This window comes from Cherax quadricarinatus, chromosome 28, assembly GCF_038502225.1.
Source record: "Cherax quadricarinatus isolate ZL_2023a chromosome 28, ASM3850222v1, whole genome shotgun sequence".
Classification (NCBI taxonomy): Eukaryota; Metazoa; Arthropoda; class Malacostraca; order Decapoda; family Parastacidae; genus Cherax; species Cherax quadricarinatus.
The window spans coordinates 14,140,670-14,162,090 of NC_091319.1; the positions used below are offsets into that span (position 1 = coordinate 14,140,670).

General features: G+C 40.5%; 1 protein-coding gene across 1 annotated transcript in view; it reads right to left on the bottom strand.

Annotated features, from left to right (window-relative positions):
• LOC128693294 (ligand of Numb protein X 2) overlaps nucleotides 1-16,396 on the bottom strand; it is a 172,883-nt gene extending 156,487 nt beyond the window's left edge. The window contains exon 1 of the mRNA XM_053782898.2: nucleotides 12,799-16,396. Within this exon, the coding sequence (XP_053638873.2) occupies nucleotides 12,799-12,898 (100 nt within the window). The 5' untranslated portion in view covers nucleotides 12,899-16,396. The remainder of the gene's footprint in view (nucleotides 1-12,798) is intronic.
• Nucleotides 16,397-21,421: the final 5,025 nt, after the last annotated feature.

The window sequence follows — 21,421 nt, forward strand, 5'->3', positions numbered from 1 at the left end:
ATGGCACTGAAGGGTGCCACAATACTAATTCTTCATGGCGCTGAAGGGAGCCACAATACTAATTCTTCATGGCACTGAAGGGAGCCACAATACTAATTCCTCATGGCACTGAAGGGAGCCACACTACTAATTCTTCATGACACTGAAGGGTGCCACAATACTAATTCTTCATGGCACTGAAGGGAGCCACACTACTAATTCTTCATGGCACTGAAGGGAGCCACACTACTAATTCTTCTTGACACTGAAGGGTTCCAGAAACTGCCAGTTTTTCATGGCAGTGTGGGATTCCCAATTGTCAGTTCCTCACAGTACAGTGACTCCTCGTTGTCACTTCCTCACAGTGCAATGACTTCTCATTGTCGGTTCTTCACAGTACAGTGACTCCTCATTGTCACTTCTTCACAGTACAGTGACTACTCATTGTCGGTTCCTCATAGTACAGTGACTCCTCATTGTCGGTTCCTCATAGTACAGTGACTCCTCATTGTCGGTTCCTCATAGTACAGTGACTCCTCATTGTCGGTTCCTTATAGTACAGTGACTCCTCATTGTCGGTTCCTCATAGTACAGTGACTCCTCATTGTCAGTTCCTCACACCACTGAAGGATTCCAGATACTGCCATTTCTTTACGGCACTGAAGGCTTCAAGATTGCTAGTAACTCCTAGTACCTCACACTGAAAGATTTCAGACTCCTAGTACCTCACACTGAAAGATTTCAGACTCCTAGTACCTCACACTGAAAGATTCCAGACTCCTAGTACCTCGCACTGAAAGATTTCAGACTCCTAGTACCTCGCACTGAAAGATTTCAGACTCCGAGTACCTCACACTGAAAGATTCCAGACTCCTAGTACCTCGCACTGAAAGATTTCAGACTCCTAGTACCTCGCACTGAAAAATTCCAGACTTTTAGTATCTCACACCACTGAAAGATTCCAGACTTTTTGTACCTCACACTACTGAAAGATTCCAGACTTTTAGTACCTCACACCACTGAAAGATTCCAGACTTTTAGTACCTCATACCACTGAAGGATTTCAGACACTACAGATGTTCTTCCATATTTTAGGATTCTATAAATTACAGTTGCCACACGTCGTAAAATCTGAGCATCTGGGATTCTTCAAGAGGTAAAAAAAACTTAAAGGCATTTAGTTTTCTTGTTTTCTTGTGTCTCGGGGGAGGGAATACACTCGTCGCGTGAGAGGCTTTGTGAGAGAAATTGCAAATAAAGATAAATGAGTGTCAGTGGAGGGAGGAGAAAGAGCTAAAGCATGAGAAAGCGCACGTGCGTAAAGAGAGAGTACAGGACGAGGAGGTAAAGAGATAGGAGGGAGCTTTGTTGTAATTAGTAAAATTGGATACAGCAGCATTGTGCTGTTACCCTATACTGTATGATAGCTACATAGTGGGAACTAAAGCTAGCTATTCCACTACACAGGACGGTTACATAGTGTTGAAATCTGCCAGTTTCAGCTGAGAGACTTCATTAGGGCGACGAGGATACTGTCAATTTTAAGATGTATGTGAATGGTATACAGTACCGACAAGATGAAGAATTAGACACTTGTGCAACATCTGGGTATCTGAGGGACTGATTACCTCATCTTTTGTATATAATTCTACATTCCTCACATTATATTCTTGGATTATATTGATAATGCTACTGGATGGCGAAACGTCTACAAATAATGATACCCAGATGTTGCACATGTGTTTGATTCTTCATTTCATCAATTATAAGAACCAGTAGGGAAACGTAGAAAGGGGGCGATTAAGAAAATTAATTTTCAAAGTTACAGTATTAATACACACTAAGAATGTACTGGCGAACAAAGGCAGTGTTAGAAGAGAGAGAACCAACCATCCGTTCAAGAATACTTGAACCGATAAAATAAAGAGTTGAGTTTCAGTGTATATGCACTGAAAGACTTCTTGGGAGTAATTATAGTGGAACATATACGACTCTGTGTGTACACATTGAGATATAGAGTACCTTGGTAGTTTGTATATCAATGACAAAATATAAGACCATATGCAGTTAATGGGATGTTGTTAAAACGTTTCGTCCGCCAGGGACATTATATATATCTATATATATATATATATATATATATATATATATATATATATATATATATATATATATATATATATATATATATATATATATATATATATATATATATATATATATATATATAGTGCCGAATAGGTAAAATTGATCAATTAGCAAGAACTCGTTTAAAAAAAATTTCATTTATGTTAATGTAAAAATTTATTTTTTACCAAAAGAACCTTAGAAAATTTACCTAACCTTATTATAACAAGCACAATTTAATTTAGCCTAATCCAACTAAATATTTTTTATTTTTTTTTTTTATATTTTATGCTACCCAAGCCATAGCTTTTGTAACCTTTCTCATGCACCAGCTGACTTTTCCACCACATGTATACTACTACTACTACCTCTACTTGTACTACACCTCACTCAAAGCCTATATATACCCCTCTTTGTCCATGTATTGTTTGTAACGGCTTGACAAAGCTCCTGGAGAGCGAAACGTTGCCACAATAAAATGTCACATTAGTTGCATTTGTGTCCTTTTGCTTAACATAGTCGGTAATTCTACCAATATTAATATAATTATATTTTATATAAGTTTACAGTAATTTAATAATAAACAAACACATATTTTATTTTTTCGTTAGCTCAGAATAATTTTTGCGAAGTTATTGAATACACAAATTTTCGCTTGCCTTATACGGCAAGAAGAGAGTTGCTATTTAAGCCAAAATCGCAAGTTTTACTCATTCGTTCGTGACTTACATATACACGGTAGGAGAAGAAAATAAAAACAGCTCCGGGGAGAATCTCGAGTTTTGCCTCTGGATGAAAACAAAGATATACACCTCTTAGTGTATTGAGAAATACACACTTAGTTGTATCTCCCCCATTCGTGTGTTACAGTAATTTCTTAGTGAGGTAAATTAGTCTCTTGGTGTTTACTCATCTAATTACCCTGTGTCCTGAGAGTCAGACATCTGGGGATAATTATCTCCATCCAGCGCAACAAAATTACCCAGATTATTAGCGTAAATGTGGCGTAATCTGCATCTTGGGTGTAATTATTATGTGCAGATGAGGTAATTCAGCACGAATTACGAAAACGCAATATAGACGCCAGTTATTCGAAATCCTATTGGGTTATACATTGATTTTCGACTTTGAGAAAGATTGTAGGTGATGCTTCTTATTCTTTTATTATAAATGTTATATTACTTTATCATTATTATTATATTATTACTCTATTATTTTATTACTATTTTTATTTTATTATTATTATAAAGAAAGTATCCCGGCAAGAAATAATTAGGTTTGATGCAAAGAAACGGGGAGGAGGGTAGCTCCAGTTTCTTGGATGAAGATCCCATCAGCAGCATCCCTTGAAGGATAACCGAGGATTAGGTAAGGATAATGCTGTCAGACATCCCAGGTGTTCCTGACACGCATTTAATTGTCGTAAAACTCCTTTGTGATCAACTGGTACCAGACTGGTATCAATCTGGTACTAGATTGGCACCAGATTGGCACCAGTCTGGTTCCAGACACGAACTCTCACGTTTCCACCCTGTGATTCAGGCAATTAGCGGACGGAAGTTCGAACCTTCACCATTCTTTTCGCTGAATGACCCATACCTGTTTATCGTTCCACAATAATAATAATAATAATAATAATAAAGTATTGGAATTATTATTCACAAAGTTTTCTCCACAAAATGGACACTTCTGTTACCTATAACGTTCGTCTCACATAGTGTGTCGACATTGGCTTATCTTCACACGCTGCACCAGGTGTCCAGTGAAGGTTGGTGCCCGGGCCTTTCTTTCTCCTAGGAAGTGAACGGGTGGATGCGAAGGCCAAGGCTGCTGTAGCGAGCCCACTATACAGCAGACTTTTGTCTTAAAGTTACCTCATGGTCCACATCCACAGGTGTCTTTAAGGAAGTTATACAGGGTTCAGCAGGACGTGGGTGTTTGGCCCTCTTCCTCCTTCTTCAACAGGAATCGTCACTTTTTTGAGGTGAATCTTATGTCGATCCTCGATCGACATAAGATTCACACGCACACACACACACACACACACACACACACACACACACACACACACACACACACACACACACACACACACACACACACACACACATATATATATATATATATATATATATATATATATATATATATATATATATATATATATATGTGTCGTGCCGAATAGGCAGAATTTGCGATCTTGGCTTAAATAGCAACAATCATCTTACCATATAGGACAAGTGAAAATTTGTGTATGCAATAATTTCGCCAAAATCATTCTGAACCTAAGGAAAAAATATATTTCTCTGTGTTTAGTATTAAGTTACTGTAAACAAATCTAAAATGTATTTAGTTGGGTTAGGCTAAAATAAATTGTTCTTGTTATGATAAGGTTAGGTAAGTTTTCTAAAATTCTTTTGGTGCAAAATTAAAATTTTTTTACATTAACATTAATGAAAAAAATATATCTTTAAACGTATAAGACAAAATTTTAGAAAGGACTTAATTTTAAATAAGTTCTTGCTAATTGACCAGTTTTACATATTCGGCACGACATTATATATATATATATATATATATATATATATATATATATATATATATATATATATATATATATATATATATATATATATATATATATATATATATATTTATATATATATATATATATATATATATATATATATATATATTTATATTTATATATATATATATATATTTATATATTATATATATATATATTTATATTTATATATATATTTATATATTATATATATATTTATATATATTATTATATATATATATATTTATATATTATATATATATTTATTTATATATTATATATATATTTATATATTATATATATATTTATATATATATATATATATATATATATATATATTTATTTATATATATTTATATATATATATTATATATATATACATATATACATATATACATACATATATACATATATACATATATACATACATATATACATACATAATATATATATATATATATATATATTATATATATATATATTATATATATATATATATTATATATATATATATATATATTATATATATATATATATATATATATATATATATATATATATATATATATATATATATATATATTATATATATATATATATATATATATATATATATATATATATATATATATATATATATATATATATATATATATATATATATATATATATATATATATATATGATATGGCCTTGGATGAACTGGAAGAAAATCAGAATGCAGATGTAATTTACACAGACTTTGCAAAAGCGTTTGACAAATGCGATCATGGCGTAATAGCGCACAAAATACGTGCTAAAGGAATAACTGGGAAATCGTTAAATCGGAGGCTGCCGTAGTGAAGAGCTCTGTTCCACAAGGCACAGTACTCGCCCCCATCTTATCCCTCATCCTCATATCAGACATAGACAGATATATACACCACAGCACCGTATCATCCTTTGCGGATGATACTAGGATCTGCATGAGGCTGTCATTTGCTGAGGACGCGGTTAACCTCCAAGAAGATATAAACAAAGTTTTCCAGTGGGCAACGGAAAACAATATGATGTTCAATGAGGACAAATTCCAACTACTCCGTTATGGAAAACTGGAGGAGATAATAACTAGAACAGAGTATACTACTGACTCCGGCCATACAATAGAGCGGAAAAATAATGTAAGGGACCTGGGAGTAGTAATGTCTGAGTATCTCACTTTCAAGGATCACAACAATGCCACGATCACAAGTGCAAAGAAAATGATAGGATGGATAATGAGAACGTTCAAAACGAGAGATGCCAAGCCAAATCACTTGTTCTCTCTAAGCTGGAATACTGCTGTACATTAACATCTCCATTCAAAGCAGGTGAAATTGCAGATCTAGAGAGTGTACAGAGATGCTTTACTGCACGTGTAAGTTCTGTCAAGCACCTTAACTACCGGGAACGCTTGGAAGCACTTGACTTGGAAGGAATGGTCTCTAATCTGCACACAGAAATCACTCCCTACGAAAGTATAAGACTGGGCAGGCGATGCAGATTACCCCCACTTAAAAGTAGGGGCGCCATTGGTACACTAAGAGAAAACACCATAAGTGTCCGGGGCCCAGACTGTTCAACAGCCTCCCATCAAGCATTAGGGGAATTACCAATAAACCCTTGGCTGCCTTCAAGAGAGAGCTGGACAGATTCCTAAGTCAGTGCCGGATCAGCCGGGCTGTGGCTCGTACGTTGGACTACGTTTGGCCAGCAGTAACAGCCTGGTTGATCAGGCCAGATCCACCGGGAGGCCTGGTCATGGACCGGGCTGCGGGGGCGTTGATCCCCGGAATAACCTCCATGTAACCAGGTATATATATATATATATATATATATATATATATATATATATATATATATAGTTTTTTTACCCTTAAGTGTCTACATACCACTACTTTATGGACAGTAAAGGAACACTGTGCGATCATATTCGACTCATAAAGTAACGTTCAGCCTAACACCTGCCACAGGCAGTTAAGACTTTTCCGATATGTCCTCAGTCTTATATAAAATAACATTTTCCAGCCGTTGAGGCTTTCAAGCTGACAGGTGCATCGCACCAGTCCATGAATGTGGCATTGGATAAGTAAATTTATACACGTTATGCCTTTTCTGTATAGTGGTAGTGTGGTGTAAATTGTGTGTGAGAATTATAAAGAGGACAGAAATTGAAAGAGTAGGTAGAGTGAATTAGGGAGGTGGTGAGGATGTCAAGTTCTGTAATCCAACTACAAAGAGAAAATTGTAGCTAACTATTTCTTTATTAATTCGTTTAGGAATGAATTCTGAAAATGGAAGATGATCTGCCAGTAAGTTTGTGACGCAGATAATATTAAAAAGATAAATATTATTATCACTGACTCAAGTGATAGGAAGATCACGACGCACCACAACCCACAACCAACCAGCCATCATCCACCATTGTTACTGTTGCTGCTACTCTGCTACCTCTACTACTACTGCTACTGCTAAGAATAATAATAATAATAACTTCACTAATGTGAGGATAAATGAAAGGGGGCCATGTTACATTACACAAGTTAGGTAAGTTATCCGGGGTCAGGTTATGGGAGAGCGACTTCCAGATACTTGCCAGTATTTATTACATTTCTTCCTTTTCAACTTTATATTTTATGACGCCGTGAAGGAAACACGTCCCATTTCGCTGTTACTTCCAGCTATTAACGTAATAATGGTAAACATACCGGTAGTGTGGGGGGAGGGCAGTCTTACGTTTGGAGTCTGTGAAAGCACGAGGGACTTACGTAGGCTCGAACCGGGGGGATATGCAGTTGCGATATTCTCCACGCCACCCACTCAAAAATGTTAGCTTCAGTAAGCTAATCTCAGCTCCTTCGCCAGTTGAACTTGGTAATGTTATCAATGGTCACAAACTGCGATTCTACATGTTACAAGTCTTTCAGGAGACCTGCCATCACAACGTGAATTAGTGGGTGTTGCTCCCATCCGCTGTTTGAGTCGGAAGTATTGATTTGAGAGCTACACTCCCAATGATTTCTTTCAACGAGGCAGTACATGGAGTTCTAGCGTGTTGGTAACTCATCCTCGCAAAGTCACATATGGTTTTGCAGCAAATTTTTCTTTTTCATTTATTTAGGTTAGGTTAGATTTGACTTGGTTAGGTTAGATTTTGCTCTATCAAATAAAATTAACTAATTATTGCAGCACAATATCTATTTGAAGTATAAGATAAAGGCAATAAAATGTTTTGGCGTGAGAACAGAAAACGGGGACCCACCGTGCACACTAAAACAGCCCAAGTCAAATAATTATGTTTGTTTCGTTAGTCACCCACTTGACTTTCTTAGCAACAGTTACTGTAGATACTGTCTGTTATTAAGATGTTCTGTTGTGGGACACCCCGTGTATATGAGGTACTGTTAGTTAGGTATTCATACACCAAGAAGAGATGCGCAGCTGCTGATATTGACTGAGCTGGCATTACAGTGGAACCCCAGTGTTTGAACTCAGTTGGTTACTAGGTGGTGTTTGAACTGCGAAAAGTTCGATGTCTGAAAGAGTATTTCCCAGGATTTAATTATCATCCTCACACTTAATCTCATCATCCTCACACACTGGAGGATGTTGAAATGACTTCCAAAAGTCTCTGAGAGTTAGGTCAGTGTCAGAGGTCACTTCAACGCACTTTTGAAACAAGGCTTTAATGTAAATTTTTTTTGCAACGGAATTTTAAACAAGTCAGCGCGTTAGGACTTCAGAAAAACGTTCAAAGACCGGGTCATTTTCTCTGAACAAAATTGTTCGAACACAGGTTTGTTCGAGGTCTAGGTTCAAACACCGAGGTTCCACAGTATTATTGCCTGATGGTATACTATAGTTGAAGGCTGCTCATCCACCTGACCAAAAATAAGTAGTTAGCAATACTAGAAGTGAAACTTCTATTAGAAACGCATGCTCATTGCTGCTACCTAAGTGGATACGTCAAGTTGGTACTGTATAGTAGTAATCACTTATGTTAATTGATTTTGAATCTTGTTACAGAATTCTTTAAATTTCGGAAGGACCTCGAGTGTTAAAAAAAAGGTACGATGACTATTAACTGTCAGTTTGATTACTTCTTACGTTATTGTAGTTACAGCAACAGAATCATGCTTTCTCCTTCCTTCATCCTTCAGTGTTTCTATTTGTTTTCGGCATTTTTCCACCAGACGAAATCCACAAGGGTTGATTAACGCCCAAGTTACTTCCAGACACAAGAACAACAAGAGACAGTCAACCGACAAGCAGATGAAAAGGTGCACAAAACAGCGTAATTCTTCGTTGTAACCACATTTGGCTGAAGGGAAGCTTCATCAAGATAACCTGATAACGTCGTTTTAATTAACAAAGGTTTACTGTGTTTTGTTTGTATTTTCCCCTAACTCTGATGAGTATCATAAACTGCTGAAAGCCTCGGTGGTAGGCTCAAATTTACACTGCTTTTCTTAGCTGATGTTTTATTTTGTCATGTGGGTGTGTTATGCCACCCAGTTACTGCCTGGTGATGAGAGGCAGGCAGTCGACATTAACCAAACTCTCCCACATGTCTTACCAAAACTACCACTAATTTTAGTGCCTTTAAGTCACTAGTCACATTCAGAATATAAATGACCTTTTCAGAGGCTACGTCACTTGCCAGCAAATGGGTAAATAACTGACAGGGAAGATCAGTTTTCTTTCAGACCCAGTACTTAATTAAAACTCTGTTTAATAGACTTCGAGTGGCCACTTGGCTCACTTCACTCTAGGTTCTGATGGGAATAAATGAAACTCGCCCCATGTCATTGAACGACACCCTACTTATTGAAATGTAAACCTACAGAGTTTCTCGTAGTTCACAGAGACGAACATTTAATTGTTTTTACATGGGCTTCAAACGATTAAATGTACTCAATGATATTAAGCTGGATTTTTTTTTATAAAATCATGGGGGATGTTTCCAGAAAAAAAGTGGCAGGAAATTCCCTACAGTAGGTGATTACTTATGAATTTTCCTAGGATACTAGCAAACGTTATGACTGTTGATTCAGGAAGTGATGATCAGGTCGCTTCTTCCCGTGTCGTGGAATAACAGAAAAAACTGTGCACAACTACGCAAAGGTTGTGGATCTTGATGCTTCCATAACACCGTAAGAGTCTTAGTTATAAATTACATCGGTAATGAGCACTTCCAGGTTGGAGGGAGGCTCAACAGAGAGTATCCATATCCAGCTGAGGAGGAGGAGACGAATACCACCTCATCTTGTTCATTAAGAACGTCCTATTTTGAGTGGTAAGCACTCATGCTGACACACTCACACACGTGCTCACGTACACACATATACACATACACACACACACACACACACACACACACACACACACACACACACACACACACACACACACACACACACACACACACACACACACAGGAGGGTCAGGGGAGATATGATAACGACATATAAAATACTGCGCGGAATAGACAAGGTGGACAAAGACGGGATGTTCCAGAGATGGGACACAGACACAAGAGGTCACAATTGGAAGTTGAAGACTCAGATGAATCAAAGGGATTTTAGGAAGTATTTCTTCAGTCATAGAGTAGTCAGGCCGTGGAATAGCCTAGAAAGTGACTTAGTGCAGGCGGGAGCCATACATAGTTTTAAGGCGGGGTATGATAAAGCTCATGGGGCAGGGAGAGAGAGGACCTAGTAGCAATAAGCGAAGAGGCGGAGCCCGGAGCTATGACTCGACCCCTGCAACTACAAATAGGCGAGTACACACACACACACACACACACACACACACAGTTTCGACCCCGGCAACCACAATTAGATGAGTACAGGTAGGATGATTGTCTCAAAGCAAACAGAATAGTGGAGTATTACAGCAGATACACATGTTAAGTAGGTTCGTTTTTTTTTTTTTGTTTTTTTTTTGGGTGATGACGGGTTGGAGAGGTGAAATTAGTCAGACAAATAGCAGCGCCAGCCCTCTCACCAGCAGAGGATCTAATGGTTGTAATTATAACCATAATTTTTAAAGGGGTGAACCGGTAAGCCAGCGGAAGGCCTCATTCAGATGACCAAAGCTGCAGCTGCGGGTCATCGTGTGGCTAAGACCCATGTCAGGAAACACTTGTCCAGTTTCCTGACAAATCTACCTAACCTAACCTAACCTTGCCTCACCCCAATGTGGATGAAAAGGCTCAAGTGCGTACGTTTCGGACCTCATTTGGCTCGATCGAGGTCGTAGTACCGAAACGTATCCATTACAGCCATCCTGTGTCCTTTCATCCATAGTGTCGGCATCAATATACTACCTTCACGCCAGTGTCTCTTTGACTACCTTTTTAGGCTTCACGCAGAGAACCAGCTGCTGACTTTGAAAGTAAATATCTAAGTGTTCGAGAGGCATGACGAATTTCATTTACATTTAAGTGACCCACCACTTCCTCGGGCATTCCTACTCCTTTATGTGTCTCTGTCAAGTCTCAGAGGAGGAACACTTACCCTTTTAGAGAGCTCACGGAGCTGTATAGTGCCAGACAAATTAGTCGCACGACTCTCATTACTCAAGGCAGAATGTTTGAGGACAGAATCCTTCAAAGACGTAAAGGATTAAGAAAATTCTCTCTGTCTCTCTGTCTCTGTCTATCTGTCTGTCTGTCTGTCTCTCTCTCTCTCTTTCTCTCTCTCTCAACCGAATATTCGCAGGCGAAATTATCCTTATACTCTTCTGGCACTTGATTTTGTGTACTGTTTTAGATGTATATTTCTAGAAATCTATTTTAAAATTAACTATAATGTCAGGGTTGCCTAGCAGGCGTTTGGAAAGGCTATAGTCATGACAACTGTGTCTCGAGCTTAACCAGTCGTCTCACTGCACGTCCAGTAGAGTACCAAGTTCACATTACAATGCAAATATAGCTTCTGGTTTTAGTAACCCTTAAGTTAATCTTTAATAGAGTTTCTGTTGAAATCGAAGAGTTCAGAAAACTAGTGGAAGATAAAATAACTGTTGGAAGAGATAATATGACCGGTAAAAGAGATTTATATAACCAGTAAAGTAGATAATATATACAGTGAAATGTATAATGTAGCAGTGAAGCATGGTATAACATGAAGTATAAAATATAACCAGTTAAATACACATTATATACGTATAGTGAAATAGATTATTTTTTAAAGATGTGTACAGTGAGAGAAAAAAGTAAACAAGAAAAAGACACCCTTTGCAAAAGATAATCAGTAGAAGATGAACATTTTAAGTCTCCAGTTGTAACGATCCATTACAAAGTCATCTTCAAAGCGATCAAAGGTTCACTTACCTGGTAAGGATTTAGCACTTTAAAGATCAAGCGGTAAGAGTATGCTATATAAAGTAGGTATGTTGTTTTAAACAACCCTTAAGTAAACGAAAGAATGGATAGGGATTCGAACCGTGGTCTTGAATGTAGTATGTCCAGCGCTTTACTAGTCAGGACCACTGTTCGAATCTCCGTCCATTCTTCTTGTTTATTCGTTTGACAGTCGTCTGTCACGACTTACGTTGAATTCATATAAGCCCCGTTAATATAACGACAGGCTCCACAAACCGTCCAACATTAATTACGTCAGTGAGAATGGTGCCAAGTACAATTATCAGGAGTTATTATAAGCATATCTACTAGAGATGATATTAGGTATATCTACTAGTGGTGATATTAGGTGTATCTACTAGCGGTGACATTAGGTTTAAGTGCTAGTAGCAATGTTAAGTATATCATGAGGGAAATGGACACAAAGGCACTCACTTATGATATCATTATTGAAGACGTATCGTTCCATGGCTCTAGATCATTTCAAATGCATGAATATTTGAAGTGATCAAGGTTCAGGGACCTAAACGTCTTCAGTAAAGGTTGTCCTACGTGAATGTATTAGCGTCCGAGTCTCTCAGGTTGACGGGAGTCATTTGCCTTCTTATAATGTTAGATATAATTACCAGTAGTGATATTGGATAGAACCACCAACAGTAGTATTGTCGAAGATTCTACGAAAATCTGTCTTTTGAGTGGTTGAAGTTGGCACTCAGGTGAAAATGGGACTTGTAATACTCACCATCAGATATGACGTGGATGTTGAGTCTTTTGTTGTTCTTGTCAGCGACTCCTGAGCGTCCAGTCCATCCCCACCTGCCCACCTCGTACACGCCCACCATGCCGCCTGCCACCGCCCACACGCCCACGGCCAGCCGGCCCGCTTTGAGGGTGTGGAACGCGGCTTGTGCCTACGGCTGATGTACCTCAGTGACTCTACATGTGAAGTTGTCTGTTGCTGACATTGTTATATAGGCTCACTTTTCAGCACAGGAACACATTTTCAAGTCATGTTTTTACAGCACTGTCGTGGGTGTTGTTGTTCTGCTCAGAGTTCGAGAGTTAATTAAAAGTAAGCTGTTTTTGAGCAAAAACTTCCTCGTCAGAGTTTATAATCACTGGTGGGTACATAGATATATATATATTTATCTTAGCCACCTGTGGGTAGAAAAATATATTTCAGTTCATATTGTGTTTCATAACTTACTGATTCACTAACACACACACTCACTAGAAGAAGAAGAAATACGATAAAGCTCATGGAGCAGGGAGAGAGTGGACCGAGTAGAGACTAGCGAAAAGGCGGTATCAGGAGCTGTAACTCGACCCCTGCAACCACAAATAGGTGAGTATACACACACACACATACACACAAAGTGGTAACTAACTAACTCACACACACACACACACACACACACACATGAGCAGGAGAACCCAGACTCAGGAGGAAGAGCAAATACAACCTCAGAACCACCTACAGAAAGATCTCAACCACGACAATCCCAATGCAACCAAACAATCTAACTTAAAACCCACACACTGTACCCACTGCCCCCACTCCCTCATCACAAACTCCACCCCCACAGAAATCCTCCATAGTTCCTCGCCAGGTCTCCCGCTCCCCCAACCCTAACGTTCTCTCCAGACCACAGTTTTAGAAAAAAAGTTGAAGGTTTAGTATACGAATGCGGACAGGATAACAAAAAAAAACGTGAGGAGTGGTATAAAAGAATCAAGGAGACGTCTCCAGACATCATAGCACTCGCAGAATCGAAACTCACCGGGATGATAACAGACACAATCTTAACACCCAGATATCAGATCCTGAGGAAAGATAAAGGGAGCAGAAGAGGAGAAGTTGCACTGATCATTAAAAACCGATGGGGATTTGAGGAAATGGAAGGAATGGGCGAAATAGGCGAGAGGGACTACATAGGTACAATTCAGTCTCGAGAACATATGGTAGTCACTGCAATGATGTAAAACCCGCCACAGAACTGCAGGAGGCCAAAAGAAGAATATGAAGAGAGCAACAGAGCAATGGTGGACACACTAGGTGAGGTGACCAGAAGAGCTCACACGGATAGAGCAAAGTTACTAGTTATGGGTGATATCAATCACAAAGAGATTGACTGGGAAAAACTGGAGCCACATGGGGGTCCCGAAACTTGGAGAGCCAAGATGATGGATGTGGTACTGGACAACCTCATGCATCAACATGTTAGGGACAATACCACAGAGAGAGGTGAGGATGAACCAGCAAGACTGGACCTCGTATTTAACACGAGTAGATCGGACATAGAGGACATCACATACGAAAGGCTCCTCGGAGCTAGTGATCACGTGGTTCTGAGCTTTGAATACATAGAGTTACAAGTGGAAAGGGTAACAGGATGGGAGAAGCCAAACTACAAAAGGGGGGGACTACACAGGCATGAGGAACTTCCTGCAGGATGTTCAGTGGGAAAGAGAATTGATAAGAAAATCGGTAAACGATATGATGGACTATGTGACAACAAAATGCAAGAAGGCAGAGGAGAGGTTTGTTCCCAAGGGGAACAGAAATAGTGGGAGAACCAGAACGAGCCCTTAGTTTACCGAAAGGTGTAGGGAGGCAAAAACTAAGTGCACTAGAGAATGGAAAAAGTACAGAAGACAAAGGACCCCGAAAAATAGAGATTAATCGAAGAGCCAGAAACGAGTATGCACAGATAAGGAGGGAGGCCCAACGACAGTATGAAAACGACATTTCATCAAAAGTCAAGTCTAACCCGAAGCTGTTGTATTGCCACATCAGGAGGAAGACAATAGTAAAAAACCAGGTAATCAAGCTGAGGAAGGACGGTGAGGAACTCACGAGAAACGACCAAAAAGTATGTGAGGAGCTCAAAATGAGATTTAAGGAAGCATTTACAGTGGATACAGAAAGGACTCCGGGAAGTCAAAATAAGGAGGTACACCAGCAAGGGATATACCAGCAAGTGCTGGATGAGATGCACACAAACGAGGAGGAGGTGAAGTAGCTGCTAAATGAACTTGATAGCTCAAAGGCGGTGGGACCGGACATCTCTCTGTGGGTCCTTAGAGAGGGAGCAGAGATGCTGTGTGTGCCACTAACAACAATTTTCAACACATCCGTTGAAACTGGGCAAACACCTGAGGTATGGAAGACGGCAAATGTAGTCCCCTTTTTTAAGAAAGGAAACAGACACGAGACATTAAACTACAAACCAGCGTCACTGACTTTTATAGTATGCAAAGTCATGGAGAAGATTATCAGGAGAGTGGTGGAGCACTTAGACTGAAACAAGCTTATAAATGACAACCAGCACGGATTCAGGGAAGGAAAATCCTGTGTCACAAACCTACTGGAGTTTTATAACAAGGTAACAGAAGTAAGACACGAAAGAGAGGGGTGCGCTGATTGCATTTTCTTGGATGGCAAGAAGGCCTTCGACACAGTTCCTCGCAAGAGATTAGTGCAAAAGCTAGGGGATCAGGCATGCATAACAGGAATGGCATTGCAGTGGATCAAAGAATACCTGACAGGGAGGCAACAACGAGTCATGATACGTGACGAGGTGTCAGAGTGGGTGCGTGTGATCGGAGTTCCACAGTGATCAGTCCTTGGACCAATGCTATTTCTGGTATATGTGAATGACATGACGGAAGGGATAGACTCGGAAGTGTCCCTGTTTGAAGATGATATGAAGTTAATGAGGAGAATTAAATCGAATGAGGATCAGGCAGGACTACAAAAAGACCTGGACGGGCTGCAAGCCTGGTGAAACAACTGGCTACTTGAATTTAACCCCGCCAGATGCAAAGTCATGGAGATCGGGGAAGGGTAAAGAAGGCCGCAGACAGAGTATAAGCTAGGTGGCCAAACACTGCAAACCTCACTCATGGAAAAGTATCTTAGGATGAGTATAATGCTGAGCACATCTTCTGAGGCACACAACAACCAGATAACTACTACAACATATGGGCGCCTGGCATACCTGAGAATAGCGTTCCGATACCTCAGTTAGGAATCGTTCAAGACTCTGTACGCCGTGTACGTCAGGCCCATATTGGGGTATACAGCACCAGTTTGGAACCCACACCTGGTCAAGTACGTCAAGAAATTAGAGAAAGTGCAAAGGTTTGCATCAAGACTAGTTTCAGTGCTAAAGGGAATGTCCTACGAAGAAAGGTTAAGGGAAATTGACCTGACGACACTGGAGGACAGGAGGGTTAAAGGATACATGATAACGACATACAAAATACTGGGAGGAATTGGCAAGGTGGACATAGACAGGATGTTCCAGAGATGGGACACAAACCATACCCCGGCCGGGATTGAACCCGCGGTCAGAGAGTCTCAAAACTCCAGCTTGTCGCGTTAGCCACTAGACCAGCTAGACGGGCTGGAGTTTTGAGACTCTGACCGCGGGTTCAATCCCGGCCGGGGTATGGTTTGTTTGCAATCGTGTCATTACGATTTCGTGAGTCATGGGACACAAACAAGGGGTCACAATTGGAAGTTGAAGACTCAGATGAGTCAAAGGGATGTTAGGAAGTATTTCTTTGGTGATAGAGTTAGGTAGTGGAATAGTCTGGCAAGGGACGTAGTGGAACCATACATAGTTTTAAGACGAGGTTTGATAAAGCTCATGGAGGAGGAAGAGAGAGGACCTAGTAGCGATCAGTGAAGAGGCGGGGTCAGAAGCTGTGAATTGACCCTTGCAACCACAAATAGGTGAGTATACACACACACACACACACACACATGCGCGCGTGCGCTTATGCATGCACGCGCGCAAGAAGGTGCAGCACAAGCTATTTTTTTTCTTTGACAAACACTTCGCTCATATTCTTGGTCTGTCTCACTGACAGGCGGGAGAGGAAAGAACTTCGTTTCGTAGTTGTCTTTCACAGAGCAGACTGCTTCAAGGAAGACAGTATCTCTTGTTTCTTAGTCCACAATAATGGAAAGAGAAAATCTCTTATCCATTTCCCACAGTACGTGATGGTATAGGAGAGAGAATAACATCTCCTATCTCATATTCCTTGATGATGGAGAGAAGTCAGCATCTGTCTCATAGCCTATGATGATGGGGAAGAGACGGCAGCATCTCTTATCTGCCTCACAGCCATGTTGATGGAGGAAGAAGACAAATCTCAGCCTCTCAGCACATGATGATGGAGTGAGAGGACAGCATCTCCTGTCTCAGCCCATGATAATGAGGGAGAGAAGACAGCATCTTTTATCTGTCTCACAGCACTGGATGATGGCGGTAGTGAACCTGTGAAAAAGAAAAATTTCGATATTGAACAGCGTCAAGTAATGCAATAACATTAAGTACTCCACCACACAAATATAAAGATAATAGCATTAAATGGCTCACCACACACAAAAAAATACAAATACGATAACATTAAATGGTCCACCACAAAAAAATAATAAATAAGATAGCATCAAATGTCCCACCATGCAAAAAAATATAAGTAAGATAACATTGTTGGCCACCACACACTGATATAAGTAATATTATAACAGTGTTGGCCCCCTCATATACACACACACAGTAGTGGAGGCAGGAACCATACATAGCTTTAAGACGAGGTATGATAAGCTCATGGAGCAGGGAGAGATAGGACCTAGTAGCGCTCAGTGAAGAGGCGGGGCCAGGAGCTGAGCCTCGACTCCTGCAAAAACAATTAGGTGAGTACACACACAGGTAAGGTAACTTAAGTTGTCCATTACACCTAAATACAAACATGACAATGTTTGTATGTAGGTGTAATGGACAATGTTACACCTTCACCAAGGTGCGGGTTGTGTAGTACACTTCTGTTTAAAACGCAGACAGAAAATTTTACGTCTTATTCAAACTTGTATTATGTTTTTCTTACTGAAGCAATTATCTCTGTTGTTGCAGCTTGGTTGCCTGTCCTCGCCGCTCTTGTCTTCCAACCCGTATTGTTGCAGCTTGGTTGTCTGCCCTCGCTTCTTTTGTCTTCCAACCCTATCTTATTGCATATAAAAATGCTCTCTGGATTTTCTTTCTCAATTAACATTATTATTATTATTATTATTAAATTAATTAATTAAAGGGAACTGTTAAATCCGTAGTGGTCACACTGTACCTGGGGAATATAGGGGGTACGAGGTACACAGAGTTGATCCTAGAAAAGGGAGAGCACCTCCACTTAGATTAAGACTCCTTCACCAGCATCAAGGCCCCCGTCTTCACACTACCATGTCCACCATTGTTGCTGCAACACCCACCGTCACACTACCATGGCCACCATTGTTGCTGCAACACCCACCGTCACTACCATGGCCACCATTGTTGCTGCAACACCCACCGGCACACTGCCATGGCCACCATTGTTGCTGCAACACCCGTCTTCACACTACCATGGCAGCCATTCTTGCTGCAACACCCGCCGTCACACTACCATGGCCACCATTGTTGCTGCAACACCCACCGTCACACTACCATGGCCACCATTGTTGCTGCAACACCCACCGTCACTACCATGGCAACCATTGTTGCTGCAACACCCACCGTCACACTACCATGGCCACCATTGTTGCTGCAACACCCGCCGTCACACTACCATGGCAATCATCGTTGCTGCAACACCCTTCTTCACACTACCATGGCAACCATTGTTGCTGCAACGCCCGCCGTCACACTACCATGGCCACCATTGTTGCTGCAACACTCGTCTTCACACTACCATGGCAGCCATTCTTGCTGCAACACCCGCCGTCACACTACCATGGCAATCATTCTTGCTGCAACACCCTTCTTCACACTACCATGGCAACCATTGTTGCTGCAACGCCCGCCGTCACACTACCATGGCCACCATTGTTGCTGCAACGCCCGTTTTCACACTACCATGGCCACCATTGTTGCTGCAACACCCGTCTGCACACTAACATGGCCACCATTGTTGCTGCAACACCCGTCTTCACACTACCATGGCAACCATTGTTGCTGAAACACCCATCTCCACACTACCATGACCACCAATGATGCTGCAACACCCGTCTTTCTACTACCATGGAAACCACTGTTGCTGCAACACCCGTCTTTCCACTACCATGGCCACCATTGTTGCTGCAACACCTGTCTTCACACTACCATGGCAACCATTGTTGCTGAAACACCCATCTCTACACTACCATGACCACCAATGATGCTGCAACACCCGACTTTCCACTACCATGGAAACCATTGTTGCTTCAGCACCCATTTTCACGCTACCATGGCCACCATTGTTGCTGCAACACCCGTCTTCACTACCATGGCCACCATTGTTGCTTCAACACCCGTCTTTCCACTACCATGACCACCATTGTTGCTGCAACACCCGTCTTTCCACTACTATTATAACATCTTCCAATTGCTCCTTCATTTCCTATTTTTGGCTTGTTTCACTTTTCCATTCCGTTTCATTTACCCTTTCCTTATTAGTTTCTCTTTCATTTTATCTTTCTGCTTCATTTTCTCCCTTTGTTTTTGTTTTTAGTTTCTTATCATTTGTTTATTCATTTTCTTACCCATTCCTTTTCATTGTCTTTCCCTTTCCTGAGTATATCCTTAATCTCTATGCCTTTCTTTGGTCTTTGATTTTCTTCTCCCTGTTGTCTTTCCCTTTATCGAGTGCTTCTTTACGAGGTCGTTACTCTCAAGTAATGGGAGTGAGAAGGAGACAGTAAAGAGAGAGTGAAGGAGAGAAGATTACAGGTGGTAATGGGAGAGTCGGAGAGATGGAAGCGAATGGGGTGGATAAGTGAGACTAGCAAGTGGAGGTGTTCTCTCTTTTTTTATTTTTAGCAAAATGGATACAAAAGCAATATGCTGCTACTCTATATTGTATTTACACGGTGGGAACAAAACGTTAACTAGAGTTAACTATGTTTCCCTACCACGTGCTGTCACACAGTATGGCTTACAGTGTTGAAATTTGTCATCCTGAGCTGACTTTGTGTTGGTTGAGGAATGGAAGAGCGGGTGTATACTAGCTGCTAGTTGTCAAAGGCACTTGTCGATAGACGCTTGAAAGTCGGAGTGTGTGTGTGAGAAGCTAGGCCTGCGCTACCTAATTTAGATTTGGCGTACACTTGGTAACCCGCCTTTGGCAATAATCTTCCCAGAGGAGAAATAAAGAGAAAAGGACAGGGGAAAGTCCTTTGCTCTTCATGTGAGGCTTCCTGTGATGTTTGGTGTTTCGTTGGGGTTATTCTCCTGGATTTTGGCAGGCATAGCTGGATCTCTCTTCACTGTCTACCCAGATTTCCAGTATACTATTTCCTCTGGCCCCGTGTGTTTCTGTGCACCCTGTGGTTCTCAAGACTCAAGAGTGGTTAGTTCGTCTCTACATGCGGCACAAGGGTGTGTAGGTCTGTAGGTGACCTGGCCATGTTGGGGGTCCTGGGAAATAAAGAGGCAGATGCCGAGGCGAAGGCTGCTCGTCATGAAGATTGCAATAATAACCCCTCCTCCCCAACCTGCAATAATAACCCCTCCTCCCCAACCTCTCTGTAACTTGTAGTATAATTATATTCAAGGGTTAATTACCCTCATACTTTACGCTAAAACGTAACCCCAAGCCTACCCTTGACCCTGATCTTGAGGATATAAGGCGCAGTGTGATTTTTTATCAAGACTTTTTTGTGGGAAAAATTATTATTATAATCAAGGGGGAAGCACTAAACCCGTAGGATTATACAGCGCCTATGGGGGGATGGAAGGCATTCAGGCTTAATTCAGGGAACTGGAGCACAGATCCAATTCCCTAGATCAAGAGCCCCTCACCAGCGTCAAGGAGCCTTCCTTGAGGGGTTTGTGGGAAAAAGGCACGCTTTATATGCCGGAAAATACGGTAACTGGTTGACCACTATGACTTAGATCTTTCTGCTTATGTCGCTGTTTTAATAATTACCAGTGTGCCAGTGCCATAGGTATCTCGGAATTTTTTTTTGTTTTTTTTACTCTAACAATTTAATGTTTAACTGATTCTGGTTATTTTTGTGTTGCAAGCTTAATTCATGCCAGTAGTTTTTTATTGTTTGCTGATTTTACCTTGGATGACAGTATGTATTTTGTATCTTTTATAGCCAAGAGTGGTGAATGATCACTCAGGTCAAAGCGCTTCTTAGTTCTCGAAATTAACTACACTGAAGATCTTGTATTAGAGAATGTATTACAGTAGCGATAAATAGAAAAATAGCAGGTAAATCATTTGTGTTTGTTCCACCATGCCAGGTCTTACCCATTATAAACACGGGGAAATAGAACTTAAGATCTCGGTGATGAGCGTCCCCGCGGGCAGTAGCTAGAGTGCGCCAACTGCATAATAAA